We start from the raw sequence: 25,389 nt of genomic DNA on the forward strand, positions 1-25,389 counted from the left end.
CTCTAACCACGCAACTAAAGTTCAGGCAAATGGATTACAGGGCAGGGGTATAATTTTTAATATTAGCCTTTCCAAGCAATGTGCATAATTATTCATTTGTTGCAGGGATACTAGACATTTAGGGTAGCACTTCTGCTGCAGGGATATCAAATTTTCTAAGCACTGAAGTCACAAAAAGTTGTTACTTGAAAATGCATTCCTTGCCCTAGATTATCAGGTCTGCTGTGATTGGGAGTGATGTATGGAATGCAGGTGCACAGGTATCACAAGTCCCTAATAAATAGATCTGCAGCATGCTTCAGAGAGAAAAGCAGCAGGCAGCAGGTGTAGCAGGTGTAGGATTGGCCCATTACAGGACCTTGGACAGTTCCTTTATCTCACAAAGAGAGCACAAGAGAGTTGTTATATGCATACAGAGAAGTTGTGACTAGATTTCTTCTGGATATGTCACTGTGTGTGCTGGTGTTTGAGTTTTGTTTGGAAAAGAGAGATAGCAAAAGGCCCCAAAACAGCATGCGTTAAAACTGCTCCAGGGAAATGTGCTGCAGAACCTTGACAGAACCTTGTTCAAAACTCTGACACCCAGGAAACTTGAGGTTATGGTGAGGTAGAATAAAAATTATAAAATAAACCAACCGTCATATATGCAATTGGCATTAGGCTGCATTTGACACTGTAAAGGAGGATTTGTGTTTTTTGTTTTGTTTTGTTTTTTTAAAAAGCAATATGTCTTCATGGAGTTTTAGCTATTTAGAAGAGAAGCAACAATTGTCATGGCATCATTGCTTTCAAATCACCAGTCATTTAGCTTCAGTACAGGAAAATAATTCGCAATACTATTGGACTGTAGGAACAGTCTCAGGATAAAATTCTGTGCACAGTTCCATGGAAATAAGTGACACTGAACATAGCAGGAATTTCTTCTGTGTGAAAATGCACAGGATCGAGTTTTCTCATTTTGCTAGGCTAAACAAGTAATTTGCTAGTTGGTGACAGATTACTTGACATGTCTAATCAATTTCTCTACTAATTGCCACTACCTTGACCACATGGCATACTTTTTGCTGTTTTTATGACTGCTTTTCCAGCTTCTTCACGTCCCACCTTTCTGCAGGTATCAGCATAGTTCCTCATTACTATTTGTTTTTGCTTCAAGTAAATATATATTTACTAGGCGTTCAGGCTTGTTCTGCCACCCACACTCTGTGGATTATGTGAATATTCTGCTCCAATATCTCTCAGGCTATTTTACTGTGGGGTTTGCTAGGCACCAACACAACTCCCACAGTTTCTCTTGTAGCACTCAAGTTCCTATCTTTAGTGCTCACCAGTAAATTCAGGCTACTATCTCTATTCAGGACTGAATTAATTTAAAGCCCTCATGATTAAGTTCACTATATCTGCTGAAAACATTTTCCCCATTGCTCATGAGGTGCAGCCTTGCCCTGGCAGGAATCCTGTGTTAAGGAAGTTCAGATTGTGGCCGCAGGAACTGAATGTCTCTTGTCAACACTGTGTATGTGGCCTGTAATCCACCTTAAGCATTCTTCTCTGTTTGTAGCCATCTACTTTTTGAGGAACAATGACAGGAGCCCCACCTGAGTCCCATGGTCCTTTATTTTCCTCCCCAGAGCATAGAGCAGCAGGCAAAAATGTTTCTCTAGAACCAAACCTTTGGCGATTGAACATTCTATGGTCTTTCAAATGGGGTTACAAGAGGGAGGTTATTGATTTGTTTCTGTTTTGCTTGTTTGATGACACTGAAATAGCTCAGTAGTGCATGAGACCCTTAAGCACAGGGTAATGGGTTTGAGCCCCATGTTGGGCTAAAGATTCCTGCATTGCGGGGGGAGGTTGGCTTAGATGTTCCTAGTGGTCCTTTCCAACTCTAACTCCTAGCTCCTAATACTGCACACTTATGTCCCATACATGAGTAATGTTTGGACAGGGATTAAATGTAGGTATGCATCCCCAATCCCAATGCTTCCCAGAATGGTAATGGATAGATTTGTGTTGATGACATTACTGCAATGGAGATTATCAGTTTCCTTTTCGAGTGTTGGTCCTGCTGCCCCCAGCCTCTTTCATCTCTCTACCTGCTCCACCTGTTGCAACCTTGGACTGGGCAGGAGGCAGGTAGCCTCCTTCTTAGGGGCTTGTCGTTAGCATGGTTCCTGAACATTACCTTGCCATAGGGCAGGACCAAAAGGGTTGGTTCTTGGTAATCCCTGGCAGTCCATCAGAAATTATAACTATGCATAGGATCAGGCTGTTGGACACTACTTGAAATCTAGAACCTTGATGATGTCTACAGATTTACTGTTCACTCAAATAATGGAAAAAAATATTTATTTTTTTAAAAAACTGGGTTACCATCAAGAAATTAAATTTCCTCCAGTTGATGCCTGACTGGTTAAACAATCTTTTAAGCTGTAAAGGGAACAAGTAAATTGCTTCATTTTTGTATTGCTGTCATGTCAGAAAATCGTTGGCATGGTTGCACTGAATTCACTCATATATGTCTTGAGTAATAGGTAGACCCATATTTCAAATTAACAAACAGAATGCCTATTCTGCAAGTATATACTTTCTAATTTGAAATAATAATATTCATCTATGTTTCTGTGGTATATTAACCCTTTCAAGGAGCAGCCCAGACACATTTCAAGGACTGCATCTCCCTTTCAGAACCTCGCCAACCGTTAAGGATTCAGAAGTCATGCATCCCAATCCTTTGTGCTGCATCAAACCCCAAAAAAGTATATCAAAGAAAGGAAAGACAGCGAACACCCACCCTCTGGCTAGAAGATTGAGAAGACAGCACCCTTCTCACCCAGCACAAACTCCATTAGAACTACCAGTTGTCCTCTTGATTGCTGCAGTCACAATTTCTGGATGTTTGGGAGCTCTTCATAGTTCATTGGTGGGACACTGAGTTAACAGAGCTCCCTCCGTCCCTCTGTGTGATTAATGCATGTATTTTCTCCCTCCTAACATTACTACACCTGTGCTAGGTGTAGTTCCCCCTGATCAATGTGCAGGGGTGGGGTGGGGAGTGGGTTCAGTATCCTGTCTATCAGCAAGACATCTATGCTAGCAGGAGTTTTTATGGATGTACTCTAGCAGTGTAAATGCCATCTGGTTTCCTTTAGTCCTGTATCTGTAATTGTAACTCTCTTTGAATCTTAGGATAGAGTAAACCGCATTTTGAAAAATGATAAAGAAACCCACAATCCACCCACCATCAAGCATTGTTGCAATTTATCAGCCATATATGACCATCTGGATTACTATATCAATCCACTCATAAGAAAGAGCCACAATTGAGGCAGTGTTAGAAACTGAGATATGAAAGCTAGGAGCTAAATGGCACCTTAAACCTAGGTTGTGGGCGCAACAACAGAATGTCTAGGCACACTTTTTATAACAAGAATACAAAGCTGTAAGTGAATGAACTGCAGCTAAAATCTTATATTCATTTTTCACATGGTCTAGTCCTCATCTGAAGACTGCAAAAAAACAAAGCCATGCTTCCCCTGCCCACCTCCCTAGTATTCTTAAGAAGTCTCGTCTCCAGTCTTCAGAGAGTGGCTGGAAGTGGGGAGGCAGAAAAAGGTCCTCCTTTCCTTCTACTCTGCAGTTTTAATCTGAAACCTTAGGCGCAGCACTGTGCCCAGAGTTCAGAAACTGCTCGTGCTAATGAAATTCCCTGTCGCAAAATGCACCTAGAACAATGGGAGTTTCGAATGCTGAATAGAGGATTTCAGTTGGTGACTGTTTCCCATAGAAGGTGGGTGAACAGAGCAACAAATCTGTTTTCTTTCACATTACTGGCTAAGTAGTTAAGGCATCAATGATGTTGAAGAGCACAAAAGGTCTCCAGCATGTTTGCAGTTGTCAGAACCAAAGAGGTACCATATGTTGATTTAACTGTTGGAATTTTTGTAAGCCACTTCCTACAAACAGAAGTCAAGAAAACTCCACTTTGCAGCTTGTTTTGTCACCAGGTTAAACTCCTTTCATAAGGTATTTTTTTTATCCCTCCCCCACAACCAATTGATGAATGATTTAATGAGTAAGCATCACTTAATACTTCTTGCTGTTTAGTTAAACAAGGTATTTCATAGGGAACTTCCATATTCATAAAGCCATTTTAATGTACTAAATATCATCATCATTTTTTCAGCAGGATCTGTTACTTAGTTAAATGGATTTGAGACATCAGACTATTATATGACAGACGATTTTGTCACTATGCAAAATGTGAACCCTGTAATCAACTTGTTATGGCATTTCACAAAAGTATGTGACAGTAAAATAAGTAAACTGTCATTTGGGCAATCAAGCTTTGAAATCCTTCAGGACGAGGAAAAAGGCATTTGACACAGTCTTCATCATAGCAATGAGGTTCAAAGATAATTTAAGACTATTACAGTCATACATGACTGCATAGCTGAATACAATAATATAACAGAATGTATTGGAATAGTTGCTTGTGACATAAATGTGAATTCTCAGTAATTTTTCATAATATTTTAATCACATTTTCCTCTTGATTTTAACCCACATATAATAGTAACTATAGACAGATAGAAATACAGATATATAATTGCATGCAGAGGGTGCGTTTCATGAATAAAAGCATTATTTTCCTTTCATGGAGGTAACTCATATTCATGGAGGTTTTTGCTAGAGGAAGCCGGGGAGGAGTTTTTCTCAATTCCCCTTTAAGAACATCATAAGAGCCTGTTGGATCAGGCCAATTGCCCATCTTGTTCTCAGAGAGGGCCAACCTGTGGGAAATCCCCAAGCACAATTCAAGCACAAGAGCACTCTCCGCTGCTGTATTCAGAAGCATACCTGACTCCAGCTGTGGAGGCACAGCATAGTTGACATGGCCTTCAATAGCCCTCTCCTCCATGAATTTATCTAATTCTCTTTTAGAACGATCTAGGTCGGTGGCCATCACTGCCTCCTATACCACCTCCCATACTATTCTGGTGGGGTCTGGTGGGGTCTCCCAACCCTCTAAGACAGTTTTTGAGGGGACAAAGAAGGCTCTGCAGGGAATTCTTGACATGCAATAGACATGCAATGAACTACCAAACAAGCTATGATTCATACTAAAATTGATTTTGTGGGCAAGTATCTTTTCTTGGAACTGTCTACCCAGGAATCAAGATGTATGAATAGGTGAGAGACATGCCTGAATTACTTGTGTTGATATGCAAAACACCCTCTTGGCCACTGCAGATGCAATATTCTCCATCTGCAGTCTATAATAGCTAATGCTGCAAAATGTAATTCATTTCAACTGCCTGAATGGTGCTTGCTTTGGGCTGACATCATCTTTGGTATGGTCTTTAACCAAAGATGGGTTTTTTTTGTAAGCTTGCACAGAATTGGTTCTAATCTTCCAAATGAAAATATAAGGAAATATTTCCTATTGTGATTAAGCAGTAGCCCAATGATGTGTTGAATTTCCTCTTGAGTAAGGTGTCATGAATTACTTTCATGCCTTGATGATGCAGGAAAGAAAGGCGATAGGGCAGGAAAGACAGAAGAGAGCAGCCTAAAGCAGAGCACCCTAGAATGAAAAGGCCAGGAGAATATAAGCACAAAAGGAGCACTGACATGTGGAATAAAAGGAGAAAGATGTATGGATGGAATGAATGTGGGGAAGAGAGCTGAAGATTCAAAGGGTAGGAAGTGGAGGGGAGAAGTAGCAGATAGAACAAAGGAAATTGGAAAGCTGACCTGGAACTAAGAATGGATGAATCTGCCCATTTCAGTTTCTCATTTTCCCAATATTAAATTTAGTTTGCCACACTTCTGCATCACTTTGCATATTTTTTTAAAAAAAAATCTCACACTTATCACTTTATTTCATGTGCATCCTAATATACACATTTTTGTATTCAGTTTCTGCCTAATGTACATATTTTGCAAGCATTTTGCATAATATAATGCACTTCATGAATGAAAGTGTTGTTTATGCATGCTTTCCCCTAATATACTTATTTTGAGTTTGGAGAAGTACATCACAAAATTTGGAGAAGTGCAAGAATCTGGAGAATTTCAAAGGATAGCTGTATTTTTTTGTTCATGTACTGTTTTGCAAAGTTCAAATTAGGTAGGGTCCCACTGAAATTCCTCCCTCCCACTCTTATGTGCACGAAACAGACAAAAACAAAAATGTTGCTAAAATGATTAAAGATGAGTGAGCTTAACCTGAAAATGTATGAGCACCATTTCAATGCTCCTTCCACTTTCCAAAGAGTTGGGAGAAGGAGAGGTCTGGCAGTCCTCTCCCGTCTTTAAGGGAGCCTTCTTCCACCTGCAACCCATTCCTTGGCCCCAAAATAAGTTTTTGCTCCTTGGGTGTGGAGGACAGGAGCTCGAACAAAGACATCTTAAATTTGAGCAGGGGTGTTTGCATTCTTTGCTTTCATTTGACAGCTCAAAATTAATTCAATTGAAAACACATACAACTCTGTTGTGTTGTCTAAATCCTGACCCCACCCCCTCCAAATTTACTGATTCAGGGTGTGGCTGCAGTAGCTCTCTACTGGTGGAGCTCTGCCAACAGGCAATGAAGTACTTGTACGTAGAGGCCCCCACCACACCCAGAGAAACCTGGCATTAGGCCCCCAAATGGAGCATTCCAGGGACACAGTGGATCCAGAGCCCCTCTATTCCCTTGAGAGATGACAGCCTGCTGTTAGTGTGGGTAATCTCCCCTCACCAACCCATTGCAATGTTTATTTTAAAACCCTATCAGGGCTAAAATAAAGAAGCACATTGCTTCCCATCTCTCACCCTTTCTGGTGTTAGCTGGAAGGTGTTTTGACAAGAAATATCATTAACCACTTCCCTCCCACTTAGGGTTGCTTAGTAAGACACTTATAAATTCATTTACGTGCCAAAAAGCATGGGAATTATGCCATGTAAGCAGGAAACACAATTCTGCAATCTCTCACAATTGTGCTTGCTTGCTTGCTTACACTTTAACATCTACACACACACTTGTATAACAATACATGCTATATAACATATTTGGTTGGTTGTTGTTCATCCATTTATTTTTAATAAAAAATAATATTAATGGAGTGAGTGGAGACATTATTGTGAGGTAGATATTTTTAACATGTTACTATACGAAAGGATGATTTTGCCTCAGTAATTTTCAGATAACTCGAGCATCCTTTTTCTTAAAATAGATCCATCTGCAGAGACCTGCTCAGCTGCTGAGGTGGATCGTCCACCTGGAGTCTCTAAGATGACTGTTAAATGAATGAACAGGCATCTTTTATCTCTGTCAATGCAGAACCATGGGCAGAATTAGAGTGTCCTTAAAAAGCAGTATTGTACTGGCTCCTTTTGTATAAATATAAAAGAGAATGTGTATTTATAAAAGGGAGATGCTATATATTTTCCAGTAGCATTTTGATTTGGAATTGAACTCTGTCTCCCACTGACAACAGGCATAACTATATGAGGTTGTCACCATTTCACTGGGTTTTCATCATCATTTGACCAGGTGGAGGTTTAACAAATGTAACAGTAAGTCATCACTAACTGTAGTGGCTACCATTAATGAAAACTGCAAAATTCACTCAGGCAATACTTTTGATGGTGAGGCTGAACAGAATGGAAGAATGCCTAGAAATGCCTATCCATTCATACAAATCACCAAATAGCTCTAGTTCATGCAACTCCTGGTACTATTTTTCTCAAGATACTACATGTGCACTTATGCACAAGTGAACCATGTAATCTGCTCTGTTCTATATCGGTGCATTCAATGTAAAACCAGTAATCACCACAGAACGATACCTGGGCATATGCCAGCTTTGTTGGTTGTTGTGACTCACAAAGGATACTGGTGAGCTGGAAAAGGGCAACCAAAATGGACAAGAGGTTTCAGAAGCTCCCCTCTGGGGAAATGTTGCTTATTTAGGGCTTTTTAGTTTAGAAAAATGGAGTGCAGATTTGTATGAGATTGTGTGGTAGTAGTAGTAGTATCCTGTCTTTTCCTGAGACTGGGACTCAAAGCAGCTTACACAAATGATAACATAGATAAAATACAAAATGCTAAAAACATTTAGACGATAATAGAGAAAAAGTAATTAAACTCTAATAGAATTAAAGCAATTAAAACAAATTTATTAAAGTACAGATTAAACACAGCACTCTCAAAAACCCTTAAAAAACAGTCATAAATCATTTCATTGCTTTTTTGGTGGCAGCGGGGCTTCCTATGATTTTGTTTGTTGCTTTTCTCTATGCATTAATATGAACATAAGAAATGGACATCTAGTCCAGCTGTAGCTAAAAGGGTGCTCTCCAGAAGCTGTGGGATTCCACTTTCCAAAAACCTCAGTTAATGTGACCAACAGTCAGGAATTAACGGAGCTGAAGTCCAAAACCTTCTGCAGGGCACCATGTTGGCCTCCCCTGATCTAGTCTAACATCCTATTTCCCTTGGTAGCAAATCAACCGCCTCCAAGCAGCCTGAAGGAGGGCAAGAAAGAACTAGTCCTCCCATGCTGTCAGTATTTATATTGTACCTGAAAGCTGAGGTTATTGGTGTTATGTAAGCAGCTGTAAGATCCTTTTCAAAAAAAGCAGCTGTAGTATCTTTTTTGGTGTTGATGATGTTATTATCATGTCAAGATGTTTCATGGAACAAATTCATAAATCAAAATATAAATACGTAACAGTATCTTCCATTCATCTCCTCTTAAAGCAATTGCAATCAATTATCGAACTTTGCACTTGACTGCGTAGGTGGAATAATACCATCTCTGAAATGTAATTGTTTTGGTTTTGTTTTGTTTTTAAACCCAATGTTTGAAGTGGCTTCTTTCAAAGTCCCCACAAAAATGAACCAGGCTAGCCTTCCTTTTCTCCTCCTCAGAAAAATAAAAATGACCGCTGTGTCTGTATCCCCTTTGCAGTGTGGTGTGGGAAGGTGGAATTCAGGGGGCCTTGGTAGGTCCAACCTACCTATTCTTTTCTTGAGGTCTTGGTATTTAAACTTTTACTGAGGTTAATAGAAAATGTAGACTTAGAAAGTCAACTCTGTTTGTAAAACTTAATTTTAGTCAGAGGCATATACATATACCCTCACGCTTCATTAAATAGACTGCAGCACATTGCAGAACGCCTTGTTTTGGGGTACCTGTCTGTTTGGCTCGCCCCATAGCCTGGGGTCGAGGAGCCCCACAATTTGACACGATGTGTTGGGCGCCTCATTGTCATCTATGGGGACCTACCTTTTTCTTGAGCCTTTCACAGGCGAACGCCAGGACAACCCTTATGGGGAACCCCTCCTTACTCAAAACTTAGCCCAGCTTTCCTCCCTCAGGAGGGCAAGAATGACAGAGACGTGCTCAGGCCCCCCCCAAAAAACCCCAAAAGAACAACCGAAAATGGAAAAGTTGGACTCCTCTGCGGCTGCTACTGCTTTCGTGTTTTGTTTTGCTGTGGCCACTGCGGCGGCGGCTGCTGCTTCCTCGCCCAAGGCCCAGCAGGCGGCAGCAGAGAACTCCGCGCTGCTCAGCCAGTTTCTCCGCACCTTCCTCCAGAGGCGCCCCCCCCGCCCCCCCATTTCCCCTAGACAGCGAGAGAACGCTCAGAACCAAAGCAGCGTCCTCACGTGCACCGGGTGGGCGCGCGTAGGCGTGACCGCTGGGCGAGGGCGGGCAGAGTCTCTTCCCGCCAACGCCGTACAGTTGCCGGGGCTGGCGAGCCGAGAACAAGGATGCCACCGGCTGTCTGTGTGGGCCGTTGTCTCTAACACGTCCTCTCCTCCCGCTGCCCGCCACCTCTTGTGTGAGGGGAAAAAAACACCCTTCAAAAGCGGCAGAACATCTCCCTCAAGTTCGTTGTTTCCTCAGCGACGCTGGCGGGGGTGGGGGAAAAAAAAAAAACCCGGGGCGGAGAGAAAGAGAGAGAGCGCGCGAGAGGAACGCGAAAGCGTGAGCGGAGGCTGTGTTGGCGCGCGCGCGCCGGCCTCTGACAAGGGAGACGACCCCGAAGTCGAGAGCAGAGCCAAAGTCATAAGGGGATTGGGAGGTCCTCCTCCGCTCCTCTCCCGCTCCCCACCCCACCCGCCGCCGCCGCCGCCGCCCCCTCCCCGCGTTCTCCAAGCTGGGCTGGAGCGGCGGCCGCCGTTGCCTTGCTTACATGGAGAGACAGCGCCTGTCATGCTTGTGAGCAGCGGCAGCCGCCGCCAGCTCCCTGCCTCCTCCTCCTCCTCCTCCTTCTGTTGCTGCGCTGCATTGGGAATAACCGCTCTGCCATTGACGGGAGGTGGACTCGAGCCCTCGCGAGGGGAATAATACCTGGCCGAGCGCGGAGCCTCGGAGGCTTCTCGGCCGCCCGTCTGAGGGGGCACGACCACAGCAGCAGCAGCAGCAGCGAGAAGTGCCCGCGGGAGGAGAGGGGGCTTCCCGCCCGCCGGCATGAGCTGAGTCCACTTTCGCCCGCCTCTCTGCCGGAGTGGGCTGGATGGCTGGCGGGCGGAGCGCAGGCGGCTGGCAAACTTGCAGGGCCCGCCGAATGCCTTCGGGGAGCGCCGCTGCTCCCGCCGGCTTCCGGGACGCCGCCGCCCGCGCCGCTCTTGGCGGAGGCATCTTGGCACAAGGGGAGTGAAGGCTGCAAAGGCGGCGGCTGTCCGCGCAGGGGGGGCTGCTCCTCCCGCGGTCCTAATGCCTGTCACTTCTCGGGACGCGCTGGTGGCAGCGGCGGCGGCGGCGGCTGCAGGCGGGAGCCCCCCGAGTGCTGCTCGGGCTTGCTTGGCTTCTTCCGGCATCTGATTGGATACGGCCGGGCTCTGCGTGGGACAGCGGAGCTGTGGCGAGGGGCCTCCGAGAGACCGAGAGAGAGAGGAAAAAAACATGGGTTATTGCAGCGGCAGGTGCACGCTGATCTTCATCTGTGGCATGCAACTGGTACGTGAGTCGCTGGTCTCCTTGATTTCCCCTTTTTCCTGTCTGAATCTTCTCTCCAATAAAACAAAAGTATAAACAAACCCCCGAGAAGCAAGAGGCCAAATCCGATGGCTGTTTGTCGTTCGTGAGGGGAGAAGAGGTTAGAGAGGAATGGGCTGCAGGAGTGAGCTTAGGGCATGCCTACTCAGAAGTAAGCATCCTTGTTTTCAATGGAGTTTGCTCCCTGGCATGTGCGTATAGGCATTGCGGCTTGTGTTGTAACAGGGACTCCCTGAGTGACATTCACGTGGGCACGGGGTAAACTTGTTTGAGGCTGCAGTTCTGTGCTGGTTTATTTGAGAATGGAAGCGATTGGGACGTAGTGAACATGCATAGGATGCGACTGCTAACCTTAAAAATTGACACACACATCCGCCCTTTCTCCTTGAAGGCTCAAGAGATCTCAAAGAGATTTGGGAATTTTGAAAGACTGAGCATGGTTTTTGTTTGTTTGTTGAAAGGAAGGCAGTTCATAGGTAATTACAATGGATGGAGTGGCTGATGAGAAGCATGTAGCTTTGCGGTGAGGGAGGAAAAGTTAACTCATCTTAAGAAAGGTATGAGGTAGAGACTAGAGGTTTCCTTAATTAAATGGAATGAGCACTGTTTTAGGCATGGTTATGAACTTGAGCCAAGATAATCAGATAAGAGACAAAGGGTGTGTATGAATTCAGCAGGATGATTGTTTTGAAGTATGTGGTAAAAGCTTTCATTGTTTCCAAGCAGTGCTAAAATTATGTTGTTTCCAAACAAGCAAAAGAGAGTAAACTATAAACTCTATGGTGGCCACATATTGAAGATAAGATACTAACTAGAAAATCTGTTGCAGTGCCTATTTAATGCATGTCTAACTTCACAGAGGGAGTTTTTCTGAACACCCTGAATGGATGTTGCTGTTATGCAGTTAGCCAGCCTCAGAAGATGCCACATTCCTGAATGTACCTTGAATGAGTTGTCTATGGTAGAACAGGTTTGGTATGGGGCCTTAAGGGTGCAGTCCTATACACTCTTGACCTGGGAGCAAATCCCACTGAGCCCAGTGGGACTTACTTCTGAGTAGGCATTCACAGGATTGCAGTGTTAAAGCAGTTAACCTTGAAAAGGGAGAAAACAGTTACAGTACACTCTTCCAACTGGCAGAGTACCACCAGTTTTCCCAAAAGACAGGTGCTTAAGAAGACTGCATGGGAAAATAAAATTATCATTCTGGGAACAAAATCAGTACATGGGAAAGATTCACTGACCATCGCAGAGCCTACACATCTGTGATGTTTCAGTGACTCTATCATCTTTGTGTGTAGCAGGAAGCATTCTGCTTGTCTAAACCCTGTTTTTCACAGAAGTATCTGATCCTGTGTGTTTGATTTATTCTTGTGCAAGTTATTTGAAAGAAACCCTCCCCCAACCCTGTTAAATGTAAACAAAATTGTTGGAACGTAAGCTGTTTAACATTATCACTGGAGTTCCTGCCCCAAAGCTAAATGGAACAATAGTTTTAGGCTTTCTATGCCAAAGGTCAGAATACAGAAACTGCCCAGCTGGACCAGACCAAAGATTCACCTGGTCCTGCATCCTGTTTCCAGCAATGGCTAGATAAATGCTTCTGGGAACTTTATAAGCATGATGAGGACAACAGCTTTCCCCTCCTTGCTGTCCCCAGTGTCTGATATTGAAAGGTTTGTGCCCCTTGTTGACTTGACCCAATACAGCTACAACAATGTATTTAAAGGTAGCCACAAGAGTATTCATTGTATCCTAGAGGTTGATTATAAGCTTCTGCATCAACATTAGCTTGGGAGTGAGATGGCAAAAGGCAGATAAATATACATTTACCATTTGGGGGGGGGGTCTATGAAGGAACATAGATTACAGGACTGAGTGTGAGAATAAAAAATACAACCATCCTAATACTGGAGCTTATGAAATATGCCTTACTGTTATTACTTTAGCTCTGCTGGGCCATGGAATGACTCAAATGTAAATGTTACATGGCGCTCATCCATAGAGAGAGAGAAAAGATTTGGTATTTTAAAATAGGACATAATGACAGCCTGGATGGTTAGACTGTTTATAATGCAGGATAAGTAAATATCTTACAGATACGTTCAAGTATTGAAGCAGATTTCATGAACATAGAACAATGATGGAGGGATGTTCCTTTCACACTAAATAAAGCTTATCATTGCAGTGTTGGATCTGATGGAGTTAGGAACTGCAATTGGCTTTCAGTGACCACCAAATTTTATTCCCCAATTCCTCTCATTATGCATTGGCTTTCAAATGCTCTCTCATGAGTAGTCTCAGCACTATGATGGATATCAGTGTGCAAGATGCCACATGTGAGTTCATATTGGGTTGGGGAAGTATGAATAAGGCAAATGCCATGCATACAGCTGTTCTCCTATGAAAACCATGACTGGCTGCAGCTTCCTGTTGAATGTACACTTGGTGACAAGCCTGAGACTGATGCCATAATGTGTGGAATAGCCCTTAAATGGCTTGGGTTTGGATAGCGGTAATCTTGTGAGCCTTATGAGATACTTTGTCTACTATGCTTATCAGGTACTGGACTTGCACAAGAAAAGCTTGAAGAGAGGTGTTAATTTGTAAGAGACTTATTGTGTGGAGGTTGTATGTGGAGGTCTATGTCCAGGAGCAGAGATCTTGTCAATATTATCTCTATGTTCCTACCACTATTAATCATTGTTGTACATTTACTTCATACTCAGTTTGTTGGGAAAACAGGTTCATGCTAAAAACAACACCAGGTTTAAATATAAAATTGAAGCAATAGTTTGTTGTTGCTTTTTAAATGCACTTTACAGTTTGATTCGTTGCAGTGATGCACATGGTTGCTCAGAAGTATTACTCACTCAAGACAGTGTTACAAACTTATGAGCAACTCTGTTTAGTGGGTTTGAGAAACCTGTCACCTTCCAGGTGTTGCTGGATTCCAACTTCCATCCTTCCTGACCATTGATCATGCTGGCTTTGGCTTATGGGATTCGAAGTCCATAAATATATGAATAATCACAGGTTCCCCACCCTTACTGTATAGGATTACAGTCAATTTTATGTATGTATGTATGTATGTGCAGCCTGGAGGCAATGTGTTAATTTCCCCTTTCAAAATATGTAAGTAATTACTGTGGAGGTAAATATCTGATATAATATATAAAGTGGTTTTTCTCTCTCTCTGTTTCCTTTGTCATGGTAGGATGAGGAACAGTATTATGCACTGTATAATGCTTTAAAATTTGAAGAATAATCCACATGCTTGTCTTAGTTGCATTCTCTTCTTTCTTCCATTTTCTTGTTAACACATACCCACATGCCAACCAGCTTTCATGTGTGTCATGGAAAACCATTTCTGACAGCTCATTTTCTTCTGAAACCTATATGAGAAATAATAGAAGGTGATAAGCTTAACCTGCTGATAGCTAATGCTATTAATTGAATCAGCATATTAAAATTTCCTCCTAATTTCTCAAAGTTGTTAAAGTGAGAGGCTATCTTGAAGAGAGGTGATATTCTGGACCAGAGTGGAATATGAAATGCTGTTGTTTATTTTTTTCATTCAAGACTACAGCAGTGGAACACATTGCCTGAGGCCCCCAGTCTTAACACTTAAAACACTCCATAGTGAAATCAGAGCAACTTTAAATTGAATCCAGAAACAAAAAATGAGTACTGAAGGCTGCTGATACAAAATTAGTAATTGTGACCAGGCTCTTTTTTATCCAGATCTGGTTGCAGTTAGTGAACCAACCTAACCTGGTAAAAGACACACCTACCTACTGAGATTGCCTGTGCCTCCATAGATAACACTGGATCCTAGAGTACCTCTAAACTGCACAATAGTGCATCCAAAACCAATTGCAAACCTCAGTCTAGTTCAACTCACAGTATTTCTATCTTATTTTGATTAAGATTTCAGTTTAGCTGCCTATTCTGGAATAGCATCCAGGCACCTGGTTTCTGTTGCATCTCTGTATTTAGTAAATCTGTGTACCATCTGCATACTGGAGATACCTCAGCCTAAATGTCTGGATAACCTCTTTGAGTGAAACTCTGTGACACCCCCAATGCTGGTGGCCATGAGTTGACATAGTAGTCCTTCAATGGAGTGTTCTGGACTCTTCCAGAAAGGATTGTTGTCACTGTAATACTGTGCTTCCAGGCTCCACCATCAGATGGAAACTATGGCTGGTGGTTTTGAAAACCACAAAGAGCTCCAGTGGTTGTTCTTCTTAACATCCAGAGGTGCCAACTTGTGAGAGAGATTGGGTGGAGGAGCAACATCACGGATGCAACATCCCAATGTTGCATCAAGACATCAGAGGAGCCAGGGGGCAGAGCTGAATGTGGCAGCAGTGCAGCTTCAATGGCAGGTGGCTCTTCCTCCTGCCACCACCACTGGCTTCCCCATTCCTTCCCTTCTGTGGCAGGAGAAGGAGGAGAAGGAGCCAGTCACTGAAGCTGTGTGATGCTCAGATCCATGCTTGTGCCCAGATTTTTTTTAACATTGCCCCCACCCATATTGGTGTGAAGGTGATTAAAGAGGGTGACACAACAATTTTAGCCCCATAGTCAGTGTGAAGCAGACTGTATCAAAATAATCAGTGTCATTCAAAGCTACCTGGAGTTGACACATGATAATCTGCTCCCCTATCTTGCCCAAAAGTAATTCTGTGGCTGATAAAAGTTTAAGGGAAAGCAGAGGAATTTAGCTGGGCCATTTTATATTAATGAAGAAAATACAAGTAAAATATAAATGTAAAAGACATAATATGACCGTGTTTACTAATAAGAACATTGTCACTGGCCAAATGTTATGTAGGTGGTGAGTGGTATTTTTAATCGCTATGCACACTGCAAGTTTTCTGCAGTTTACTTTGTGTATCCCTCTATGAATGCAATTTTGTTAAAGCTCTTACGTAAGAGTACTCTTGGAAGTAACAGCCTTTAACAAAATGACTGTGATTACTATGAGTCAGGCATGTAAGTAGCTGCTTGCTTTGTCATCTTTGAAGAAGAAAACTTAGCTCTACATGACTAGGTTCGGAAATATTTTACAATTGTTGAAACTGTCTTACAGTTTTGAAGGGGAGGACCAAAATTATGTGGGCAAGTGGATCAGTAGAAACTTTGTAATATCGTCACTTTCATGAGTCCACTGGCAAAGTTAAAAGGCAGTTAAAAGATCCACACCTATAGTTGTATCTGCGAAACCCCTATTTACTGGCAGGGTTATCATTTTATCAAGTAGTTTCTGTGCCTGTGCCACAGCAGCTTGTTATGTAGACATCAAATACAGTAATTGATTCTTGTTATTCAGTTTATACTCCACTCTTCCTTCTGAAGGACCTTAGGGCAGCAAACACAGCATTGGTTATATATTTTTAATAAAATTCTAAAAACAGTCAGAAACATTCCAAAACAGTTAAACATTCTATCAGCCAGTGATCTCATGTTTGCCAGAAACAGTGTTCTTTAGCCATAAAAAGCTCAAGTGAATGCCAGTGTAGTGTCGTGGTTGAAGTGTTGGGCTAGAACTTGGGAAACTGCCACTGAAAATACCATATTATGGGTCAACACCAATTAGGCAACCCTCAGGCACCACCAGCAAGGGCTCACCTGCTCATTGTAGAGTCTGAAATGGTGATACTGTTTCTTTGCATACTCTGAAAATCTTCCACTGTTGATTTCTCCAACAGCTGTGCTGTTAAAGGCACAACAGCAGGGCTGGCCAGTTTTTCTTCTTCTTCCCTCGATCAATTGGTAGAAATAAAAAAGGGTGTGGTTCTGTGAGGTAGAGCACATGCTTTGCATGCAGAAGGTCCTGGGTTCAAATCCCTGGTACTTCCAGGCAGGGCTGGGACAGATCCCAGCTGAAACCCTGTCTGTCAGTGTAGACCAGGAAAGACGAAACTGAAGAGATGGGCCCTTCAGCTATTGTTGGACTCTAGTTCCCATCATCCCTGGCCATTGACCATGTCGGCTAGGGCTGATGGGAAAGCCAGCAACATCTGGTGGGCAAAATATTGCCCATCGCTCATGTAGGCTATACTGAGCTATGAGAGCCATTTGTCATATGAGAGCCATTTGACAGTATGAGGCAGCTTCCTGTGTTCCTGTGGCAGCACTGTTTACTAGAATTCATTTTGATGCCCACATATAGCGTTATGTAAATATGTCTCTGGCTAATAGCACTTTGGTTTATTTGGGTGCCTGACTATTTCCACACCAAGCATGTCTCCTCCAGACCACTGGAAACTACCATATACTGTAGGTAATCTACCTCATACAAAATGTTCTGGGAAACATTCTCCCCATCCCCTTTTTATTCTCTTTTTCATGGTAACCACAAGATTTTATTTTCAATAGTATGTAGAAATGTAATTTTTAAAGTTAAACTTAGTTATAGTGTATAACCTTTTTTATTTTTTAAGCAAATATAACTCACACTTTCCTGGTCTTTCTTCATGGTGACATCTAATCTGAACATTCACTGAAAAACATTTCGTATCTGGAAAATGCTCTCATCTGAAAATATTTTAAGGCACATTTCTCTACCTTAGTAACTTAAAAGTTACTTTTGAAACTTTATTTAATTGTCATTGCCTTACACAAGTTCTTATACTTGGCTTGCCACAGCTTTCATCCCGGGAACAGGTTTTACAATGGAGCCAAGTTTCCTTTGACATTCCCATGATTCCTTGGGGAAGTCATGACAACTAACTTGCTTTAAATTCATAATGTCCTAAATAATTTGAAAACCAATTATTGTTGAAGTTTTCTTGGGCTAAGTAGCAGAGCTGGGACTCGTGAAACCAAAATTGGACATATTTGGTTACTGGTAATTTGTGTGGTGAAAACAGTAATCAATTTTGTTTCATATGGAGTTTCTAAAGTACTTCATACATCAATACAAGTACAGTTACCAATCTCATGATTAACTGGAATAATTCTACATTGAACTAAAGCTATTGTGTATATGAGCACAGTACTAGCCGTAGATGTATTATTTGTGGTTGCTAAGGTATTATAAACTTGCATATAAAGGACGGCATATGTATAATATTATGTTTGTGCAATCTAGCAATATCGTCAGAGGCATCTAATCTTCAGAAGAAACAGTACTATTATTCATGTCTTACAGCATTTTTAATTGTCTGTATTGCATAAATGGTAAAACAACGACACATTTAACCACATAGAACAGAACTCGATTCTCTATACAACAAGTATGTCTTAGATACCATTTGTGCAAGGGTTATGACAAGCCATTTTTTGCTTAAAGGGCACAGAATCTCATTGTTCATTTAATGTCTCACAAAGCATAGCACTCAGAGATTCATTATTTCTTTCATATGAGACATTTATGAAATTGTCACAGTTCACATGAGAAACTTTGAGACTGCCCATGCCTCAATGATAGATTCAACCAGCTTCATACTATATCATATATTCATGTAGAGTGGCACAGTTTGGTAAGATGAGTGGGGCTGTTCAAGAAAAGGCTATGTTTCATTGTCAGATAGTTTATCAGCTACTCTTGAGAGATGGAACTGCCCATGTCACAGGTGATGTTACTTGTGGAGCAATATCAGACACTTTTTGCAGTTGTATACTTCCCATATAATGTCTGCATGTTCTACAGGATTAAAACAAACCTGTCTCCACATCTTTATAGTTTGGCTATGAAATATTATCATTATCCTTTATTAACATATTTGTAAGCTGCCTTCAATAAGAATTTTCAAAGCAGTGAACATTTTACAACAAAGTACAAAAATAATGCACCAGCAATAAAAACATAATACCATAAGAATTATCAGTTACAGATAGGTAGCCGTGTTGGTCTGCCATAGTCAAAACAAAACAAATTCCTTCCAGTAGCACCTTAAAGACCAACTAAGTCAGTTCTTGGTATGAGCTTTCGTGTGCATGCACACTTCTCAGTTATCGGAATACATAGTCACAAAGCAACAAACTGTGTGCTCATATACTCCCATATACTGAATGAAGCGGACAGATTTTTCAATAGGTGAGCAGAAGATACCACTGAGAACTCCAGTAGGAGGGAATTCCACAACTGGGGAGCCATGACTAAGAAAGCCCCTGTCTATGGCCAGAACTGGCTTTGTCATACTGCATACTGCAGTATTTGAAGGGAGGGCCACTCTGTCTTCATGTGACTGAGATAGGAGCTGGCAGCCTATGAGCCAACACCAGCAATACTTACCATTCAAATGGACAATGTAGCCCTATGCATCTTTACACAGGTCCCACTCTGTTGAATGACATTTACTCTGTGGTAGTCAAGGGTTGCAGCCATAATCTTAATTGAGAAATTCAATTTTAAGGCTCATCTGTGTGCTCTTTCTTGTATTATGAAGCAGTGCTGGAAACTATTGGGGAAAGGACATTTTAGTTTACTTGCTTTTGATATCTCTTGGGTAAGAGGGCAAATCATGCATGTCAAGTTGTCTGCAATGCAAAAGAGAAAATTCAAAGAATTAATATCTGGTAATGAAGGAAATCCTTGGAGGGAGAGAGGAATAAAATTAAGACTGTGTTCTGTTCTCTTCTTGAAATTAAATGCAATGCATTGATAATTATTTACTTCATGAGACTTGGAGGTTTGTGCATAGTTCCAAATAAGGAAAGTTTATAAGCTATTTAGGTAGTGCTTTTTTGTATATAGATAGAATGCAAGTCTAACAGTGCAATATTTACAGTTCAAGGGGACTTCATTCCAGATAAGTGTGCATGGGATTGTAGTCTAAGTGACATTTTTGTGTTTTGGTTTTTCCAATACACTCTGCCTATTTAATATGGAGGCATTCACCTTGTGCTCAAAGATTCAGACATTTGTCTAATACAGCCTAGCGGCACCTGGTGTCCTCCAGGTGCTTTGGATGCAAGTCACATAAACCTTGACCACTGGCTAGGGTTGATGGGTTTTAGACTCAAACACTATCTGGAAGGTGCCACATTGGGGAGCGCTGTGCTACCTTGTAATATTTTCACAGAATTCTATGGAATATTGTTGCAGTGATACTTTTAAAAGACATCTGAAGGCAGCCCTGTTTAGGGAAGTTTTTAATGTTTATTGCTGTATTGTGTTTTTAATATTCGATTGGGAGCCACCCAGAGTGGCTGGGGAAACCCAGCCAGATGGGCGGGGTAATAATAATAATAATAATAATAATATAATTACTACGAAGACCCATTATTACTTTACCAAGCAGTGCTTCTGTACAGCCAGCCCTCATTTCAATAGACTATTATTTGTAACAATAACATATCATTGAGTGTTTCCAGTAGGTTTCATAAAGCTCATTTCAGGTTTTGGACCTGCAGTCACAGTAACCTGGTTGATGGAACTGACAAGGTCAGAAAAAGCAGACCAGCAGAATGGTTTTCTGGATCTGCATGACTGGGCTGTTCATAAGGCTGCATATTTTTTGGAATTTTATAACTTTTTTTGCTGAAATTTTTAGGCCAAGATCCAAGAACCATGCCAACTGTTTCTATGTGCCCAATCCTATATGTGTCAGGGCTGGTTCAGCTGCAGGTCAGCACGGAGATTCAGAGATGAGCAGTAAAGTTGATTCTTTATTAAAAAAAAAACTGAATACAAACAGAGAAACCTATGGTGAGACTGGCCCCGGTTAAGCAGTTGCCAGAATGACAATCTGGGCCTCCCACTTCCCTCTAAGTCTCCTCTCCATCTGACTGTTTTCCCTGGAGTCTTAAACTCCATCAGGCAGAGGCCCCCTGTGCTTTTTGTGCTTGTTGCTCCACTATATCCAAAACTCTTCTAGCTCTTGGAGACAAGGTGGAAGGAGAGCTGAATACAGTAGGACTGGGAGGTTCCTGTGAATCTGTTGCAGCCTCAGCCCCTCGCCCCCATCAACTGCATGTTGTATGTCTGTAATGTTTTCTGCCTCATCTTCCTCTCCATCACTATTTCCTGTTGCATGTTGAGCATCCAACCATTCTGCCCCCATTCCTCCTCTGACCCGTCTTCATTGTCCCACCACCAGTGAATTTTTTATAGGGGAAGTTTGGGTCAGAGGTGCCAGCTTGTGATGGGGGGGGGCGATATCATGCATGTTACATTGTGACATCCTGATGTCACGCACATGACCATCACGCCTTCCTCCCTAATCCGGTCAGAAGCTTCCTGGGCTTTGTGAAGGAGGTGCCAGGGCTCTGACAGCACGCTGAAGCCCTCCTGCCATCTCCTAATAGCCGGATGGGCTTTGGGAAAATGGCAGAATGGATCTTCGACCCATCAGAGCCTCACACTCCCTCCCTAATCAGGGCAGAAGCTTCCTGGGCTTTGGGGAGGAGGCACCGGGGAAACATTTAGGGGACTAGCCTAGTCCTCTTAGTCCAATGACCGCACGCCACTGCCCACTACTCCTCTCCTGCCTCTGAGCCTTAATCTTCTGATGCTTCCCTATGGGTTCTCCAGCTTGAGCCTCCCACCACTCCTTATCTTTCAGGCAGTCCCTGACGTGCCTGTGTTTAGTAAAATACACAACCCTTTTTGTATTTAGCTAGGTTATCAGTGATAGAATATTAATCACTTTTTCTCATGTTATTCTGGCTTACTGTTCAATGTATATTAAATCTAACAAATAATAAAACAGATTATTGTACTAAATGCCATAGCTTTATGGGGGGGGGGATTTAGATGGCACTAGCATAAACAGCCAGCCATTTAACTTTGCTCTGCGTTTAACTCCAAGTAAACATGGATTGGGCAGCTCTTAGTATTAGTTTGCTGGTTCTCAATTTGGATTAAGGAAAGGTACTGTATCCTATAATTGGTTTTGAGCACTCTCTATTTGCAATCTGTGAGATATTATATATATATATATATATTCTATAGAAATACTGGAACAAATTATATATTCTTTGACATTTTGCTGGTGGAAATGATGCTGGGAGAATGAAATTGCCTGTCTTTGTACTTGCTAAAAAGTAAACATGCATAGTGAATAGTTCTATTTCCACATGTATCCCACTTATGCATTTTTAATAATTTCTTGATTTCAGTTCATCCATAACTTATGAGAAATGTTTATCGGTTTACAACTCTGTGAAGGTCCCAGGTAAAATGTGCACACATTTTCTGTATCTCTCAAGTGTCCTTTCTTTTAAAAGCATATTTACCGTTACCACACATTCCCTGTCTTGCATATAAATTGTGGCATAATGCAAATAATTGGGGAGTGGACCATAGCCTAGTGATAAAGAACACAATCTGAATTACAGAAGATCCACATGCTAAAGGGGCCTCCCGCTGCTGCAATTTCTGTTCTCATCCTGAGGTAAAGTTCTTAACCCGAGGTACCACTGGGTTAGCAGAGTCTGTAACCTGAAGCGTTTGTAACCCAAGGTACCACTGTATAGAGATTTTTCCTTCATACAGAGTTTTCTTTAGGTTTAAAAATGCTGGGTATGTTTGTTTGGCTTCTATGATAACAGGGTGCTGGGCTATATGGACCTTTGGCCTGATCCAGCAGGATCTCTCTTATGCAAAGCAGACCCATTGTAGAATCACCTAATGAAATACAGACAGAGGTTCCCCATTGATGAGGCAGATGCACTCTGTGCATGCTCATGCCACTTTTTTCTGAGGTTCATAGTTCCTAATCAGAAGTCTGTAATAGGCAGTGGTTCTTCACAAATAGGACTTGCTAGTACCAATAGTTAACCCTCTTTGGCTGCATCACACTTTGACTGGCTAGAATATAGCCTACACTTTTTCCTTCTCAGTAAACCAATTGTCAAGAGCCTCCTTGTCTTCATACTTAGAAGAAACAAGCACAACAGAGGATCTTCAGATGACTTTAAAACCCTCCTCTCTGTTGCTGGCTCATTGTGTGGTGTTGAGAACATTATCATGGTGTTTTTTCAATCAAAGGGGTAGCCAACTAGACATGGCTTGCAGCTGAAATTGAGCAATAGTCAATCAACACTTTAGAGGTTATATATGTGTAAATAAACCATATATCACAAAGACACCACAGGCTCTGTTTTGCCCCATTTTCCAAAAGGCAACATGTACTGTGGGTAAGCACATTTGGAACTTCCTTGAATTTTGCACTGCTCAAAGATAGTGTGCAACAGTATTATTCAATAAACCTTCATGGATTACCAAGAATGATGCATCTGGTGGACTTTAACCCCCCAAACTTCATGCCATTATGTGCTTTGTTAGTGTTTAAGGTGCTAGTCCTGTTCTTTTTGTTATTTGCTAAACATGCACTATGGTCTATTTTAGATTGTTGTTGTGGGGATAAAAATACTATAAAACACTCTAGCAAACTTAAGATGCTGTTACAAAAAGTATGATGTGCAGAGGATGGTTCAATGAGAACAAAGTGTGTAGAGCCTATATGTAGTAAAAAAAAATTGATTGCACCTTGCTGGCGCACTCTACCCTGGGAAATTTGTCCTAGCAAACAAACAGTCCCTTTATGCCAGGGACTTGTGCATACAGTTCAAAGTTTGTGGGCCTGAATATTCTGATTGTGTCCCAGATTCCTTTTTCTTTGATTTTTAGGTAAGGCTCTCTTTTTTCATGACTCCAAACTTGCCCCTCTCCCCCTAAAATCAAAATCAGGGGCAGGCAGCCTAGAGGGAATTTATTTTATTTTGTTTGTTCCTTATGAAGATTTCATTCACTTTTAAAGTACTTTGCAAACGTTAAATATTATCATTGCTTATTGTTACCCAAGTGTGGTATATAAAATAGTTTACTATAAAACTTCATTATAGGAAGTAGCTTTGTTATAAAACTCTTCCTTGGGGCATTTTTTTTTCTTATTTCTTGCAATAGACAATAAGCTTTTGTTTATGCACTAGTTCTCTCTCTGTGTAGCACTGCATCTGCCACTCTTCTTTGGAGAATCGCTAAAGCACAAAAAAGTGCTAATGCATTAGCATGTGGTACATCTTATTAAACTATTTACTGTCTTTCGGGGATCTGTCAGTTTGATCTGGCTCTGTATTTATGATGCATTGTGATTGGATCATAATTCTGTATTTTTATTTTATTTTACTGTTAGTGGATTTCTATATTCTTTCTGTTTTATGTTTCGGTTTGTTTTAACTTACTTTCTTTACATTTAGTTGTCATTGCTTCTGCTTTGTCCAATATTTAGATGACATATTCCACCATTATTATTTTTTAGAATACTGTATCATAACATTGTATAAACTACAGTCACCGTCACCCAAATTAAATGTGGATGTATTAGTCTTAGGGTCTATCAGTAGGCAAGAACTAAAGCCAACACATGGAGCACAATATTATTCTAGGACAGTCTTAAGGGGGGAAATTGCATTGACATTTGGCATTGTGTACTTCCTATTTGCAGAATAGATATAGCCAGAGTGACCCCATGATTCTCTCCCACCCACTGCAGTCGCTCCACTAGGGCTAATGCTGACATAATGTAGTAAAAAGTTTATGCTCAGCCAGCAGTAAAATCAGAAGCACAACAATATCTGTAGAAACAAGTGCCAACTGAGCAATGCAGATACATTCTCACAGATTGTCTTGGTAACCCAGCTGCCACCACAAAAATGAGTCCATTCACGGACAACATCCTACGTTAGCCATGCAGGGAAGGTACCAATCAACACATGATGGTGGCTCTCTGACCTCATCCAGTATGCACATAGCTTCCACAAACAATGTGTAATCAGGCAGCTAGAAAGAATCCATGAAGCCTGCTGCTGTTTGGAGATACAAGATTGAATCACTTAGCAGTCCAAACATAAGCAGCTTGCGAAGAGTCACCCTTTTGCTAGAAAAAACAGCCAGGGCCACAGGTCACCCACTGAAGTAAGGTATGCCGTTCCACTTGCAACATCCAGCCAGTTCCAGTAAGTTTGAGACACAAATGGAGTGTTTCCCCAGGAGAATTGTTGCAGCATTGCTAAGCAGTCACAGATGAACACCTAGCAGAACATTGCATGCAACTCAGTTCTATTTTCTGCCTATGTGAAGAGAGCTAGTTCTGTTTTTCAACAGAGAGCTGTGCATCAACTAAGAGCTGAAACTACACCACTAGACTCACAGCAACAAACATGGAAGGCTACTTGATGACTCGGAGCATTGCAGTAGAAACTAGGAGCTATGAGTTGAGTACCACCACAGGAAGACGTTCCAGTAATTGTTAACAAGGCAAAGCTTACTTCTGGGTGTTCTGCTATCTCCCTTTTCCATTCCTGAATCACTGTTGCTGGTAGAAATTGAAACCAAACACCCCACTTTACAGAACAACTCCTTAATCACAGGAAAGGACAGAAGACAGAACCTTTAGGCTTCCTTTGTAGAATGAAGTATGTATATCAGAGG

At 41.8% G+C, this 25,389-nt stretch overlaps 1 protein-coding gene across 5 annotated transcripts in view; it reads left to right on the top strand.

The window, feature by feature from the left end:
• Positions 1 to 10,197: 10,197 nt before the first annotated feature.
• NKAIN2 (sodium/potassium transporting ATPase interacting 2) overlaps positions 10,198 to 25,389 on the top strand; it is a gene marked incomplete at its 3' end in the record, with an annotated part of 484,396 nt that continues 469,204 nt past the window's right edge. Inside the window, exon 1 of one of the 5 annotated variants that reach the window (XR_014155047.1) lies at positions 10,198 to 10,958. Coding sequence is in view for 2 of the 5 variants with exons in the window: in XM_081856260.1 (XP_081712386.1) it covers positions 10,905 to 10,958 (54 nt within the window). The remainder of the gene's footprint in view (positions 10,959 to 25,389) is intronic. The other 4 variants (XM_081856260.1, XR_014155048.1, XM_081856261.1 and 1 more) reach the window with 4 other exon arrangements.

This window comes from Podarcis erhardii, assembly GCF_964252035.2.
Source record: "Podarcis erhardii genome assembly, chromosome: 3".
NCBI lineage: Eukaryota > Metazoa > Chordata > Lepidosauria > Squamata > Lacertidae > Podarcis > Podarcis erhardii.